General features: G+C 43.8%; 1 protein-coding gene across 3 annotated transcripts in view; it reads right to left on the reverse strand.

The window, feature by feature from the left end:
* RTEL1 (regulator of telomere elongation helicase 1) overlaps nt 1–17,126 on the reverse strand; it is a 224,484-nt gene that overhangs the window by 155,752 nt on the left and 51,606 nt on the right. For all 3 annotated transcript variants that reach the window (XR_011205455.1, XM_069243277.1, XM_069243278.1), the window contains exons 8-13: nt 16,667–16,751; nt 15,462–15,527; nt 13,790–13,943; nt 13,019–13,057; nt 7,223–7,298; nt 554–651 (exon numbers count right to left, since the gene is read on the reverse strand). Coding sequence is in view for 2 of the 3 variants with exons in the window: in XM_069243277.1 (XP_069099378.1) it covers nt 554–651; nt 7,223–7,298; nt 13,019–13,057; nt 13,790–13,943; nt 15,462–15,527; nt 16,667–16,751 (518 nt within the window). In the remaining variant the exon portion in view is untranslated. The remainder of the gene's footprint in view (nt 1–553; nt 652–7,222; nt 7,299–13,018; nt 13,058–13,789; nt 13,944–15,461; nt 15,528–16,666; nt 16,752–17,126) is intronic.

Below are 17,126 nucleotides of genomic sequence, written 5' to 3' on the forward strand. Positions count from 1 at the left end.
ACACCTATGCAACTATGCACTCACTTGACAGCAAGTCAGAGAAGAGTATCTTCAATCAGTGCCAGAAATAAACATGCCTACCCTCGGGTTTCAACAAACACCACTATGAAAATGTAAATCGCAGAAATGTGCATTTCGTACACTCTAGCTAGTATCTTCAAGATAGTATCCAATAACTCACCCCATGCAGATCTATTGAACACCAAGATACTCTCCAGATGAAGAAACATGATTCAAGGTGAGAATTTCGTATAGTTCCATGTGGCTTGACAAGAGTATATTTTTGATTAAATGGTGTGCCATTTCCTTGACATGGAAGGCCCAATAAAAAGTGCTTAAGAGCTGATAGAAATATCGTATACTGAGTCACATGCAATCCACACACTACCCCTTTTCCATAATGAGACACATAATAGCAGCAGAGAGTATTTAGTGACAGTGGCAGTTGTCCATGAGCACCGGGCTCAGTGACGGAGCTTACATTTACTGAGCACAATCAATACACCCCTCAGAGCACTTTCACTTTACGAAAACGCTTGGAAGTTCAACTTACGGCCTCCTAAAAACTGTGTGATCTGCTCCAGGGACTCCAGCAAGACAGTTTTGTTTTCAAATGTGATCTGCGCTGCAGCAAATAGGTCAAAGATGTAGCTGGAAAGAACAATAGGATAGCATAAAAATCCAGAAGGCGAGCCTCACACTCCAAACAGTAAGAGAGCTTAAATAATGTGCACTTCTTTTTGTTAGCCCTTGTCCCACACAGAAATAGGGACGTCTCATTCTACTGTCACTATTCCCTACATAACTGGAGGCAATTTGCTAACCTAGTTACCAACACAGCGACTCCTGTGTTCCTAGGTTTCAATCCCTCTTCTTTACTAACCAATGCAGGGTGGTGAGATGTGATTATATTGTCTGAAGAAAGAAATCCCACCCCCCCCACAAACAAAAACAAAACTAGAGTAAAAAATAAATTAGGGAATAAATGGCCGGGGGGACATAGGTAGTAGGTAGGTTTAAGCAGGAAGGGACAACGGAGGAAGTGGTAGGAAGATTTATGTCACAATGGTGATGGCTTTCCTGTCCGCTGAAATATACGTCCAATAGGATATAATGGGACTTATATTTCGGCCGACGGGCTATCAGTCACCGTTGTGATGGAGTAATCCGCCCGCCGAAATCTAAATCAACCAAAAGTTATGGTCCTGGCTCAAATGTGCAAAACCGCCGAAATTCCCCTGATGTGATATTCAAAGCACACAAGGCACACCATAACTGATCAGGTCTGCTATGTTTACATATTGCTAGACTGCTGATTTTTACATTGGTACATTGTATTCATAGCAGGAGAAATTAGAAGGCCCCCGCAGAAGTCTGCCTAGGATGTGCAATGACGCTAAGCTGGTATCATCTGAAACATGGCTGGAGCATATCAGTCTCTACAGCTTTGCAATTATTACACTGTAAAGGGAGCATAAGTGAGGAAAATGTTCTCTCTTCCAGTTCATACATAAAAGCCCCAATACAATAAAAGGGTGAATTCAGGGAGAATTCTATATTGAAAGTGGTGTCTAAGGGAAGACTGATTTTCACCTAAATCTTTCCTAGGAGGCTGCTCTAATAGACTTGTTATCTAGAGAGGTTGGGTATCCGGTGCCCAGAAACTTCAGACAGTCATAAATCCTATGCGGACCACCACCCATTCAGAAAGGTATGCATCAGCAAGAGTGCTTGATTTTGTAAAAACGCAGTCCTGGCAAGATATTCTTGTCTTTTGACTGCCAGCATAAGGGCTATGCAGGACCCAAAGATATGTGAACCATTGCCTTTCCACCAGAAAGTCCACTGAACTCAATGCAATAGATGCTGAGAAATTCCAAATAACTACTGCACAAATGTAGGCAAAAGACTTTGTTGTAGACAAAAGTGAAGCAGTAGACCTGGTAAACAGTAGAGCCCTTATGTAGCACTGAGTCTCCTTTCCTCGCGTCTAGGACGGTGCCAACACAACAAACATTGGTCTTGAGTAAGACTTTCACATCGTCTCAAAAAATAAAATTTCAGAGCAGAAAGACTGTGGTCTCCATTACTCGAGAAGGACTTTCAATTGCCAATCATTCATGTGCTGTAAGATGTGTTTACTGATGGCTCAAATGTAATTACTGCCAGATATTTGGTGAACACTTTTACAAGAGTAAAGTAATCAATCTTAAAAATGTTCGTTGTCTTGCTTTTGGCTAATCATGATCTAGTACCCTATGCTACCTGCCAGGAGTGCACTACAATGGAAAAGCGCAATGCTACAGTACTATGAAGATACTCCAGAATCAAATATTAATCTGCCAGAGAAAATGTCCCCCAAGTCATATTAAAATGTTATATTTTATAAACCGGTGTACTTTAAAGCACAATTAAAGGCAAGAGATACAGCCGTACGGAATAGTTGATTTTCCCTCCAAAAAAGTTGGGTTTTCTGTCATAAATTGCAGTGTCTTTTCTAATGTGAAGCTCGCTTAAACTGGTGTTAATCCAAACAAGGGCTACTCTCTATGTCAGAAGTGAAGCTAGGTATCTTTAATTATAGCTTAAAACAATGGCTCTTCTGGTCTTTTTAAGGGAAAATATTTCATATTTTTAAGCAGATGCTTGCGTATATGTGTCCAACATAGGCTTAATGTAAACACAATGACAGTTAGATTGGTTTAAATTGAAATCCAAAATACACATATATATATATATATATATATTCATACATACATACATACATACACACACACACACACAGACATACACATATATAGTTCAACCCATTTCTAAACAATCAGAAATAAGGCAGGAGAGAGGCAGCGCAATACTTGAAGTTGCTTATGCAGGGTGAGAATAGTAATAGTCAAAGTGAGTCATGTAGCTGTATACAGAAGTGGTGAGAATGGTTGATATTTACAAGGGATCTGATACAATTACATTTTGAAATGGAACCATTTTATGGCTAAGGAACTAACTATCCCCACTGTCCTTGCTGATGGCACAACACCTGGTAAAAGAATCTATGGTTTATCATTATCAGGATTACGAGATTTTACCTGGCAGTGATTATTTGGAAGCTATCTGGAGGAAGAAAGGCTGTCAGAAACCTGTGTAGAGGGCCGCTGAGTAAGCAGGAGCTACGGGGTCTAACCCTGGGGGTTGAGGTCTTTTACTAATGAAGTCCCGCGCCAGATCTTGTGTAGGTCCTGAGTAACTAGGCCAACTACTGCTACCCCTTTTGCACTTGACTCTTACGAGATAGCACGGGCTGAGCAGTCCCAGGCTTTTCTGGGAAGGCATGTGCAACATAGGAGGACTCATAACTCAAAATACCCCCAGTAACTCCACTAAGATGATTGTAGTAGTTCAATACAGACCTTTAGTATAAAAAGAAATACATATTACACATGCTTAACATGGAACACTAAATAATCCACAAAGAAGTCTCTCAAGGCTAGCACTCTAGCGCTTGTAAGGGTTGTGCTTCCCGCTGTGGGTCTGCACTGTCACTCCTGTTCCTACACGCTAAGGGGGTCATTATGAGTTGCCGCCTGCTGAACTCATTCCCCGCTAGGTGCAGTAAAGCCTCCGGCCGCCCTATTATGATTTTCCCGCTGGACTGGCAGTGGGAAATGGGGCCTTTCTGGTGGTGCGGCGGATGCAGCAGCACCCGTCGTGCATTTCACTGCCCGTTATTCTGGGCTGTGCATGGGGGTTCCGAGTCACCCAGCCTTTCCCTGGCGGAGTAAACTGCCAAGAAAAGGCTGTCGGAATTGGGCTCATAATCCCCAGGGCAGCGCTGCCCTGTCGGATTTGAAGTGCAGAGACTGCCAGGCTGCCTGGTGGCAGCAGCGTTTCCACTGTGGCATCTCCGCCAGGGTCATATTATGACAGGCGGATCGCCACTACCGTGGCGGTCTGCCCGCCATCCGTGAGTCTGCCGGTCAAAGGACCGCAAGACTCATAATGAGAGCCTACATTTCCAGCAAGGCGTATCAAAGTCTGGTTTTAGCCCTGAAAGCTTCTCAGCTCGTCAGGTGGAAAACTCAGAGCTCCAACAAGTCTCACACGGGCCTATGATACTGCTTCCACCCTACGCAAACTTCTTTCTTCAAAGGAGTCCTGGAGCCGGGGTTTTTCTCTCCCCACCCTCCTGTGCCTCATACTGTCCAGCTTGCAACAAGACTTTCCCCACAGTTGTGAGATCAGTGCACCGGGGTTCCTGCTGACAATTCAGTGAAGCAGGGGCGTTCCTGTAGGCAGTTGCAAGATTTGCTCACATCTCCTCTGGTAGTCACTGGGACTCTGCTGGCAGAGCGATGGCCCCACAGTTTTCGTACCCCTCTCCTGACAAACATGTGCCAGAGATTCGGGCGAGACACACAATCAGGTCAGATCCACCGGGTGACGGCCTGAACAGTCTCAGTGGCCTCCTCTTGTCAAACACAAAGGGGTCACAGACACTGGCGACGGACCAAATTCTCAGTTACACTGGCAAAACCTACATTCTCAGTGTATGGATGACAGCCCAGATGATCTCAGAGGCCACAGAGGCCCTCCTCCTCGATACTGGGGGCACAGACACAGGTGACAGCCCAGTGGAGATCAGTGCTAAAGGAGGACAGCCTGCTACTTCCCACTAGAGGGTTGTCAACTTCTGCAAGAGAGAAAAGTGCTCTTTTGCAACACTGGTGCCAAATGGACCGGGCGCGTCACACTCTGCTCAATGGCCCCTCACCCAGGAGGTAGAGTGGCAGACCTTCGGCCCAAATCCTCATTCCTGTTGCAAGATTCCAATGAAATATGGCACAAAAAGGTTCAATGGGTTAAGGGCCTGATTTGAGTTTTGACGGCTGGGCCGCCAGGGTAGTGGAGTATGGTACTCCGTCGCCCTGGAAATGGTCCAGACTGACAAATTTAGAAATATCTGTCCGGGAATGGACATTTCGAACACTCGCAGGAATCATCGTCAAGGTCCTGTGAATGCATGGCAGCGTTGACGTATGACTTGGTTAAACATGATGGAGCCACAAAGCAAAGTTTTTTATTTTCAAAAACAAACCTTTAAGTGGAATTTTGATTCTGAAAAAAATAAAATAAAAAAGTGCCCCCCTTAGTATGGGAGTCACCTCCCACGCAGAGGGGTGCATTTTGTAGATATTACAGCCCAGTTCCCACCAGAGTCTTCCTGGTGGAAATGCGCAGTAAAACACTGTCTGGCTGTCGCCATCCCCCCCACCCCCCCATGAAAATTGGGCAGGCAGCCATATAGCCAATTCTCCAATGGCTTTTACTCCATCATAGAATTTTGGCTACAGCGGAGGTAGAGTAGTCTCCATTGTCGTCAAACTATGGTCCATCCGCGTTTAAATTTGGCAGACCATTACGATGGCAGGAAGGGTACTCTAATGCGACAGGGTATCCTTTCCACCAACATATAAATCAACCTTTAAGCCATCATCTCTCTCAGATTCCCTAGTAGGGGCTCAGGCTCCAACCTTTAAAGTCCAAATCCATACACGTCTGGCCTTTGAAATTTGTGCTGGGGGTGTCAACTCCTTTGAAGTGCTCTCTCCTTTGAGCATTTCCCTCTGTCAAAGGGACAGCCTGCCAAAGCAGGAGTGGCTCCAACTTTGAGTGCTGCACAACACAGGCCAAGGGAGTAACCAGGGATTACTCTTGGCTGACAGACTCCACTGAAATATGCCACATAAAGGTTCAAGGCACAAAGGGCCCGAATTGGGTTTTGGCGGTTGGGGCCTCCCTCCACCTGGGTGATTTAGTATTTTAAGTTGACACTCTGGCGAAGGTCCCAACAGCCAAATTTAGAAATAGCCAGCCACCCAACATCCATGTCTAACATTCACAGGAATCTGTTCCTGTGAATGCATTGTAACTTTGAAGTATGACTGGTTAAACATGACAGAGTCAAATGGTAAAATATTTTATTTAAAAAAGAAAAAAAAGAAAGGGGGAATTAAATTCTATAAATAATTTGTTTTTTTTAAAACAATGCCCACGGGGCTATGGCAGTCACCTCCCATGCTGAGGGGGTCATTTAAACAGTGAAAACGACTATATGTTCGCCATTCTACATCGGACTGGTAGACATTTAGCCAATTATATGACAGCTCTTACTCCAACAAGCCGTCACAGAACTTTGGCCGTAGTGGAGACAGAGTAGTCTCCACCATCATCAAACTATAGTCCATCCGCAGACCATTATGTTGGCGGGAAGAGAACTCCATTGCGAAGGAGTACCCTTTCCAACAACATATAAATCTGGCTCTACTGCTTCCTCCATATCAGATTCCCTGGTAATGCCAGCCTTATCAGCCACACCATCTCCCTGACAATGAGCCTAGGCCTCACCGACCAGTAACTCTGTCTTCAATGTGTGTATCCGACACCAGCCCTCAGGAACGTTAGCAATACACATCTCTTGTGTGGGGTTGCAGTAGTCACTATGCTTCCAAAATGGAATCCACAGGCCCCCACGTGTCATACTATTAACAGTCACAAACTGCACGCACATGCAAGTATCACGCTCTATTCCAGCACGCACACCAAGTATCACATGCTGTTCGGTGCTGCACACAACCCATGCAGGCCAAGGATGAGTTAGGGAGTTAAGAATACTGCCACGGACCTTTACATGTGTGGGCCAGTAGGCCCCACTCATTTCATACAGATAAAGTCCTATTCACATTATGGATACTAGTGAAAACAAAAATATGTATGCTGCTGCCACCACCGTGCTTGTGTCACTTATCTTCAGTTAAGACCAGTTGCCCTCTTCCTTCACAACATGAACCCTTCCCAGTTCATAAAGGTCGCAGGCCACAGCGCAGACGCAAGGCCCATGTTTGCTCATGACCGAAAATGAGTACCAGGGATGTAGATATCTTTGCAGCTAGGGCACTCACGGCAGAGGTGCACTTACATTACTATGCAAGGGACTTTTCCATCCCCACAAGGGCCAAAAACACCCTCCTGATAGTTCTGTGGAACACATGAAGCTACATTGGTCCATACTGCAGAATAAATCACAATACCCTGGTATCCCCCATGGAATCATGCACAGGCAAGTAGAGCGACTGGCACCTTCAACATTGAGCTCATGGATAGTTCCCTATTTATCTACTGGTCAAACGATTCACGTTTTTAGCTAAGTAATGGCAGGAGGTCTACTCACCTTCCTGGTTTGGTGACTCCTCGTCCATCCTTCAGTTGAACAGCATCAATAGCTGCTTCCAAGGAATGAAGAATACCTTCAGAGAGTAGAAGAGAAGAGATCACACAAATTTATCCAGGAGTGACGCCATACTTTGTTTTCTGGTCTCAAAACACACACACTGATCCATTCAGGATCAATACACAAATGCTGATCCATCAAGGGCAAAGAAAACACTCTAGATTATCAAGTTCACACACAATGCACTGGGGAAACCCAGAGCTCTGGTTACAGAATTAAATAATCGGGCACACATATACCTATAAGCAATCCAATAGCACCTTAGAATCTCACATCTGTGTGGACTTGAATGTGATAATTGAGACCTGATAAATTCTCTGCCGACTTGACTTCATATCTAGATAGCCCTATAAAACCTATCTTGCTTCTTGGAGAAACTGACAAGGCAAGTAAGCAACAAATTTCAATTTTGACACTGCATTGTTATCTCAGCAATGATCACTACATTCCAGTGTGCAGCCATACCAGGATATGTACAAAACATGAGCAACAATGTAACAAACGTTTGTGAAACATGTACACTAAGCTTCAGGACAAGTCACTTGCATGGAGTTTCACAAAGTGAACGGCCCTGGTGACAGACAGCTTTCTAACATCGCCAAGGGCATCAAGTCTTTCCATATTTAGAAGGCTGGCTACACAAGGGAAATAACGTTTGCATGGGAGGCATGTCTACAAAAGAATAAACAAAGCTGTTCTGCAAGCTGAGTGTTAGTCTACATAGTCAAGGCTCATCCGTTACCCACAACATCTATTCAACTCCTCCCAGAATTGGCAAAGCCTTCCTATTGGCAGAGAGAATTTTGCATCTTCAATCCCTCACTCAACAGACCCAAAAATACAAGTCAACATTAGTTTGTTTACTTAAATTGTTGCTGAGCCTGAGCTTTCTGCTGATTCCTTTCATTCAACTATGGACGTGCCACCTACAAAAAGAACTAGATGCCTGCTGGCTCCAGCTGAGAGGATCTTTTGACGATTAGATTTAGGTCAAATGCAAAAATGAAACAAGCCCTGACAGGTGACTGGAGCAAAACAATCTCACATGAGATCTTGTCTGTAGGCCTCTGTTAGCTCACTTTTTTCACGATTTCGGGGGCATTGTTGTGTGTTGTGGGATGTCCATCTTCAGGAGTTTGGACGCAAGAGGTAAGTGGATAATGCAACAGAAGGACCGTCACATAAATTTCCTGGAGCTCAGGGCACTTGAAGAGGAATTGCAGTCTTTCTTACAAAGTTTGAAAATTAACAGATTCTAATGAAAACTGACAATACCATTACAATGCTTTCAATAAGCAAATGTGGACTGGCAAAGTTCAGGTCACTATGTGCGAGGCAGCATGGAATCTCTGGGTGCAGAATATCCCCTGGAAGTCTCCAAGATTTAGGCAGATGCTCTCAGCAACTCCCATAAGCCAAGATCTGACAGCCATGATTGTTTGCTGGAGGAGTCATTTGCCACTAGATCCACTTAAGAATCCATTGCACAAAAAGTACCACTACTTTTCCAGCAGGCATTGGCTTCCAAGGTTGAGGGGGAGACGAATTTTCGATGTCAAGATACAAGACCTTTGCATACTGTAGGAAGCTGGCTATCTATGTAGTGTACCAATGTAGGGGAACACTATGCATATAATCCAGGCGACCGTTATTGGCCTACAGGGCTTAAATCAATAGTTCCAAATGCTCTTCTTGTGGTATTGTGGGAGAGTAGTTTAGGCGTTCTTGAGAGGGTGGTGTTAAGCATTTGTTGAACACACAGAGTCAATAAATGAGACACAGTCAAGAAGAAACTTGAGACCAACAACTTGTAGGACAGTTCTTCTAGACTCAAGGTAACTAGGGGCCAAGGACCAGAAAACCACCAACAGTTCAAGTTTACCTGTCCGGGTATATCCAGGTGCAAAGGGGCTTTCAGAGGTGGAAGCCTCGACTGCTACACGCTAAAGTAAATGGGGAAAAGTACTTGTAATAAAAAGACTGCAAGTAGGGACTGGGTGACCAGTCAGGCAGCACCCAAAGGTGGTGGTGGGGTGGTTGGGGGGGGGGGGGGGGAGGGGGGGAGAATCTTGGCTCTTCAGATCCCAGAGACAGAGACACTATCAGTTTGAAAGGACTCGGGCTGTGGGGCTCGGGTGCAGAGGTATTTTGTCCAGTGGGTTGCTCGAGTTGGAGGCTCTCTCTTTTTAGGTCGACCTGAAGATGCAGACAAGAACAGGACCACAGGGCCACTCTCGACGATGACCTTAGTGATGCTGACATCCCACATTGGTAGGTCTGGTGCAGGGAAGTGGCTCCTCCACTCCAAGGGAAATGCTTGCTGGTTGGCAAAGTGCTGGCGGGCCTCCAATGCTTTGGGAGGATGCACAGCTGCGGGACGAGTTGTGTCTTTGCAATTGCTGGGACAGAAGCAAGAAGGGTTTGGTGCCCAAGTACACAAGTAGTCTACAGTTCTTGCGCTAATTGTCTCTTCTTTGTCCTTCTTCTTGTAGTCAAATGAATCCAAGTTCCTGGGGTCAGGGTGCCACCCAAATACTGAATTTAGAGGTGTTAAGGGGAGTGTAGGGTAGTACCCCCTGAGATTACCACTTCCTGTGGGGAGTGGACATTTTCCTGCGCCAGAGTTCCTAGCTCCACCAAAAACAAGATGGTGAACCCTTCTTTCATGGAGCACATTAGGCAGCCCACCTTAAGTGTGTGACTAGCCTGGAGGTGCAACATGCCTACTGCATATCTAAATTCCTTCTTGTCTTGGTGCCAAATGGGCCACATGGCAGGAGATGGCATTCTCCAGGTCCGGAAGAAGCTGGATTTGCATATCAAAGGCAGCAGGGGCTATGAAGCCACTGCCCTTGGTATGCAGATTCACTAGCCATTGATATGGAAGAGGTGATAACACCTTCTCTGAGGCAGGCATTGTTTTCTGACCTCAGAGTGTGCTGACTCTCACTTCCAGGGGTCAAAAACTCATCTGTTGTGGCAGGCTGGTCGAAACCACTCAGTCAGCAAACTAAAAGACTAGTAGGTTTCAGGAGGCGGCTCCAAGGTGCCCTCTTGGTGCATGGCATAACAAATCCAATACTAGCACCAGAATGGATTTATTAAGACGAGGTGTTTGATACCAAACACCATAGGTTTCAGTAAAGAAATCATGTAGCTGAGAAACTCATGACAACCATTGTCCAGAACATATACTAAAGATGGCTTCCCTGTTCACTCATACCAGCTAGTAATTGAACTAGACAACACAGGAGCATATCTGCTCATTCATATATGCCCTCACATGTAATATAATACACCCTGTCATAGGGCTATAAAGCCTGCTATGGGGTGACTTACATATATGAGTGTGCAAAGTCATGTTTTCACATATGGTTTGCACCATGTCACGTAGTCAGTGATGGCAGTTTACATGCAATTTGTATGGGGGTCACTTAGGGTGGCATAATACATGCTGCAGCCCTATGGACCCTCTTTAGTACTCATGCCCTAATTACCAGAGGTACCATTTACTAGGAACATACAGGGGCGCTAAAGTGTGTGCCAATTGTACACAATTAGACCATTTAACCTTGCTTTAGGGAAAGAGCACTGGCACTGGGTCCTGGTTAGCACGGACCCAGTGCACATCCATCGAAAAACATCAGTACCAGTGACAAAAACTGGGGGTGGCCATGAAAAGAAGGAGCACTTTCCTACACATACATTTTTCCTCCACATATCCATGTCCCCACAGTTCTCAGCAAAGAAAAGGGAGCCCTGCAGGCTGATCCTCATAGTTCCTGCATAGACATGTAAGTATGGGTCCACCAATATCCTCCACCTTCAAACGTTCTCTGGGGACATGTTATGATCTACCCTCCAAGCAGAAAAGCCAAATTTTCAAACTCATCCCTACCTACCTGAGCTTATCGGCATGGATCCTGAACACCTGGAGTCTGCACAGCTACATCACCCAGGGCCAGAGGATCCTCTGCCACAAGAACATCTGAGCACAATGAAAGCATTTCTGTCCCTGGTGTCAGTGGAATGGATTCTGCCCAGTAATGATTCAACCTCAACAAATTATTACCTTGCATCCTTCTTGCACAATGGGGACTCAAATGTGCTTCTTCTAGGGTCTACTTGGCAGCTGTGTACGGATTTCAGAGATCCTTAGAGGGCTGTTCAGGAAGTTCCCTTCTGTGTGCTCCCCATCCTGTGCACTGAAGCTAAATGCTTTTCTTGGTCAATTAATGGGTTCATATAGTGGTTTAATTAATTGACCAAGAAAATAATTAGCTTCCACAAACTCAATATTTTTCTTGGTCAATGAATGAAATCACAACACAAACCAATTAACAAAGCTGAAAACAAATTGGTGGCATGGAAAACTGCTCTGTTGCTAGCCTTGTCATCTATTAGGAGGGTGAAAGGCCCTCGGGAACCCCCGAGTCCCCCCCCCCCTTCCTTGGGCTTCCATAAGGACAGTGTCCTCCTGTGCACCACCCCAAAATTAATTCGAAATTGCCTTCTGACTTTCATTCAAATGAACCTGTCATTCTTCCAGAATCTTCCCATGAGAACAGAAAGAGCCTAGCATTCTTTGGACATTCGCAAATTGTTAAGTATTATACATTAATCTTACCAAGTTCTTCAGTCAATCACATCAGCTGTCCGTGGCCTTTAGCCACCCACAAAGAGGACACCCACTCTCAAATCAAGGCATAGCAAGATGGATTGCTAATGTTCTCACTCATTCTAAGGCTGGACCTCACATAAGGGCTGTATATTGGACATTGTACACAGGAAATGTTGTCCACAACACCACTACAGCCCTTTATGCTGGGGTTTCTCGATCCAACATCTGTACAGCTGAAATTAGAAAGACTTGCTACACATTTACAAAACATTACAGCTTGATATAAACACTTACAGAGGATCAGCCGTTGGCCAGGCAGCTTTGTGCCATATGTTCCATTAAGGTGAACCTCTTCAGACTTTTATATGTATGTATAGATATAATCCATTTCATAATCTCACAGTACATTACAAATGTCATCTGTATGGATTATATACAGAAAAGTGCATGCTATTCTAACTGACGTATGTGAATGTATGAAAAATCCAGTGCTGAAGACAAAACAGGTTATTTGCCTTTACTTACAGTTCACCAGTATTGGTATCTTTCATAGATTCACATGCAAGCCTCCCTCTCGCCTCCCCAATGAGAGGCTTTTAGGGTTTGCATAGTTTCACAACAATGAAAGGATGCAGACAGTATCATGCCATATGTAGACACTTCCCCCTCAGGTGTCTGTCAGATTGCTGTGATGGTAGATTTTAGAGGCTATTTGGCCCCATCCATGGGCTCCTACACAGGGAATGAGTTGTAGGTGTCTTTTTTGGACTCCTTCTTTTCCTGAACAAGTCACTTGTTTCTCTGCTGCTCTCAAGGCATTTTCTTCTTGTCTTAATATCTACTGAGAACTTGGACTGACACTGAACGTGCTGAACGTAGTCAGAGAAAGCCATTTGGAGGCATTACATGTTTTATTTATAAATTTGTCATTCTGAAGACCTTGAGGGTTTTCACTGACTCGGTTTCTTCTCCTATACTCTCTCTCTCTCCCTCCCAGTTAACCACACCAGCTGGCATTTCCAGCTCTGCTGGCGCACGATGCAGCTCTCATGGAATGAGCAGTAAATGTTCTGCACAAACCTAATAAGACTAGAAAAAACAAAATCGCACCTTACCCTTAATTTTTGCTATGTCTTGAATTTCCATGTTGAGACCTGTGGGGAAAAAGGGAATCACTTGAGCTGAGAACACTGTGTATAGTCACTCATTGCATGGCAATGGGGGCAAATGAGGAAGGGGCAGTAAATGGGGATGTTACATCAATTAACTGTAAACAAAAGTGTACAGCAGAGCACATTAACTAGCAACTGAGGACACCAACACAACCCAAGAGCATATCACACTGTCTCATCCACTCACAGGTTAACAGCCTTCCCTGCCACCACAAAGATACTATCAGTTTATACTACTGTTAGCATGTACGTCGCTATACACATGGATCAAAATGTGCCATATGTTAAAGAGTCAAGTGCATAAACCAAATCACTATACAAAGTACGGGGGAGATATTCACCTGAACTATACCCCACCTCACCAAAACTGAAGCACACTAATAGATAGCACAGAAAGACTCTGCTGGAGCAGTGCTACCTTTAGGAAGACAAATTTGTCTATATGCAATTCAGGAACAAAGTTGATTTTCTCCTTCAGTTCCACCCAAAACGGAACAGCTTCCCAAAAGACAACCCACCCATCCACCGACTATCCTACAACTCTAGGGTTTATCAATGAACCTCGGATCCAATCGATCAGCAGTTTAATTGTCGATTAGACAGCAATGCCACATATCTCCCAGGCAATACCTGCCTATCCCAACCCTCAACCTCCAGGTTCCCTTCTGCCAAGTGTGGTAAGTGAATTCACCTCACCTCCCATTCCTCACAAACCTGATGGACCCGATCCAATGTTGAAATCAGGTTGGTCATCATTCTGTTGAAAACCTTCAGCCTGCTCTTTCAAGACCTGGCCAATTGCTTCTATCCCAGAGGCCAAGTCATACGGTGTAATATCAAAGGATGCAGACTCCTCACACATGCGCTCCTACGGAACAGGGAGTACGAAAGTTCAGGAGGGTTTGAATGCAATGCAAAGTGACAAATCGTTATCACAGCTTTTGTGTCCAAATAGCTGGGTGAATTTGAATTCAGGTAAGGAGGCAAGCAATCATCACTGCGGCCCAAGCAAAATAGATCCAAAGGGTCTCTATACTCCATAATCTAGGAATCGTATTAAAACAAATGAATACCTCTGGTGGCAGACCAAACACACTTTTAAATAAAGAAAAGAATGTTCATGAAAATGTAATATTCAGATCCCTCCAAAGCAAGCACCCTGGCAAGCATTGCAAAATGGTTTCTGCTTCAGATGCTACACCAGCAATGTAGGATTTTGGATGTAAATTAGGTACCTTTTAAGTAAGTTTTTTTTAAAAAATCACCATGTAAGATGACAAGCTCGAAGGAGAAGAGGGATATAGCGAAGAACAGTGAAGAATGACCTGCAGAGTCAGAAACAAAAAGGAGATGCTCCAGAATTCATGCAAGAAAAGTGTAAGGCCTTTGAATGGAGAAAATAGAATGGTCTGTGCAGCGCTGACTTCATCATTTTGTTTGATGAATTCAACTAAACAAGCACTGGCAAGCCCAATGAGTCCACACTTTGGGACCAATTGCTTTTGGATGTGCTGTACAGCATTGTTCAATTTAAATAAAAAAGGCTGCAAAGGCATTGGATTGTCATTCCACTGTTGCACGCATTTGTCAGCATACATGCATCAGCGGAATGATGCAGGTGCCATTTGCTATATGTTTTTATTTACCAAACATATGCTGGGTGAAGGAGTGGGAGGCAGGGGAAGCAAAGGTAGTGGGTGGTAGGAAGGGCAAAAGTAGCATCTGGAAGGCAGGGTGCGGAAGGGCATGTGAGAGAGAACACCACAAAGGAACATGAGCGAGAGGTGGAGCACATTGATGAGAGGAAGCAACATGGAGTGGGAAGTGGGGAGAGAATTACAAAAGGGAGGAAGCTGGGATAAAACACATGCACCTGTGGGGTGCTTAATTAAAACAAAAACACAAGAGATCAGCACAAGGGGAAAAGCACATAGGTGAGAGAGAGAAACACAGAGCAGGAGGGAGGGGAGAAGAACACAGGGGAGACAGCTGGGAAACGTGCATTCTCCTAGAGTGTTTAAGCAAAAAACAAAAAACAAAAAAAGAAGAAGTTCTCTAAAAATTACACTTAAGAAGATACAAGTAAACAGGCTATGCTCCAGGGTCAAGAAAAAAACACAAAATGCGCAAGGCAAGCTATCATATAAAAAGCAAGCAAATGAGTGACAATAAAGCCATGCAATGGAAGAGCTTTAAGCCCACTGTAAGTTATTGGCAAGCGGATAATAGGTCTTTTGCAACCAGGCTGCTTGTGCTGTCCGATAGGCTCAACTTAAAAATACAATGTGTGTGTTTTTTGCTTCTCCCTGGGTGAAAAACTGTTCACATGGAAAAAAGCAGCCGTTAACCCATTCTGCAATTGCTAGAGGTAATGAACACATCTTACCACATTGTGTGCTTCATCAAATATCAGGACGGTACCCTTCAAGTCAATGCTGTGGGCTCTGCGACTCTAAAACACAAACAGAAGGATAGGGTAAGAAACTTCATGCAGTTACACAACGCAATGTGCATACATTCCAGTTTTGTGCAGGTGTAAATCCTCCAAAAACCTACATTCTACTAAACGACTAATTCATACAGCACATCAACAGAATTAAACACTGTTTAGCAGCCTGACAATATGAAAGTATGCATCTGTTACGTTAGGTAATGTTACACATCAGAGGTGTAAGTCTGCTTTGAAGAGTTTCAAACATCATAGTTTCAATGAAGGTTTGGAAATGCACATATAAATAGGAAGTGCCATACACAACCCAGATGTGCAGGCAGAAATATACATCAGTTCTGCATTCCTCAATGTTTGTGTTTTCTAACAATCTGCATTCTTTCACCATTTCCAATTCCCAGGCAGGTTCGAGTTTATATTTCTCAGACTCCAGAAATGTATCTTTCAAAGTCCGCACTCAAATAAAAATTTCGAACATCGAATTTCTTCCTTGTCTCTGCCAACTTCCTACACTGCACGCCTCCCTCAGTTGCGCCAACTACATTCCCTTGGGTCTTCCCATCACAAATTTTTAGAAAGACTAGAATGCAATATACATCAAATTTCTCACTTAATCTGAAAGCCTTATTTAGGGTTTGTAGTGGGATATCTGCCAAAATGCCTGCCTGTCGTTGTTAAAGTGCCATTGACATCAACACATTCTTAATACGGTGGTCACAAGAATCACCAATGTTTGGCAAATGTTCTATCTGTGAATACGACCCTAGGTTCTGCACTTACTACAGGAGGTGTTTCTATAACTCTCCCATGATCTCCATAGTAACACAATACAAAATTTATTTTATTTTAATAATTTCAGGGGAGTGATGCTAAGACTCGCCAAGCAAGAAGATTCCATATTTTGAAATGTATTAACTTCTAGTTGCATTATTTCCTAAATAATCCTCCACACTACCCTAAATAACTCAGGAGATGTAGTTTATTGCGCACAGCTTACATTTTACGATTCCACGGAGTACAAGAAACTTGAACACCAGTAAGACATAAAGCAGCATGCACCATAGGTTTAAAACACATTAACAAGAGGTGATATAGCCATTACCAAAATAGCACCACAAAACGTTGTGGATAAGAAATATTACCTTAGGGTCCAGGAGGTAATTGTATGGCATGAAGATGATATCTGCCTGCTGTTTCAGTGCTCGTGAGAGGTAATAAGGGCAGGCCCTGAATGGAAAAAGTTATAGATGAAATTTGAACGAAGTGTGGTAGCAAAGATTTTTTTTTAAATAAGAAAACAACTGCCCCACGGTATTCTTTTTCTATGGCAGAGAACCACTGTCTTTCATCAAAGGCACCTTGAGTTAATCAATCCATTCAATGATAAACTAATACAATTTTCAGGCCTTCTTTCTGAACCATTCATTATTTAAAATGTTTTGGTATACACAGTTTAATAATCATCTAGGTACAAAACAGAGACTAGTTGCAAAGTAAAATAAAAAGTGCATACTAAACAAATATCAACAGAGAATTGTTCAGAAAGAAGGTCCACATATTGTATTAATTTCAGTCATTGAATGGATAGATTAATTTGGGGTA

Source organism: Pleurodeles waltl, chromosome 7 (assembly GCF_031143425.1).
Source record: "Pleurodeles waltl isolate 20211129_DDA chromosome 7, aPleWal1.hap1.20221129, whole genome shotgun sequence".
Classification (NCBI taxonomy): domain Eukaryota; kingdom Metazoa; phylum Chordata; class Amphibia; order Caudata; family Salamandridae; genus Pleurodeles; species Pleurodeles waltl.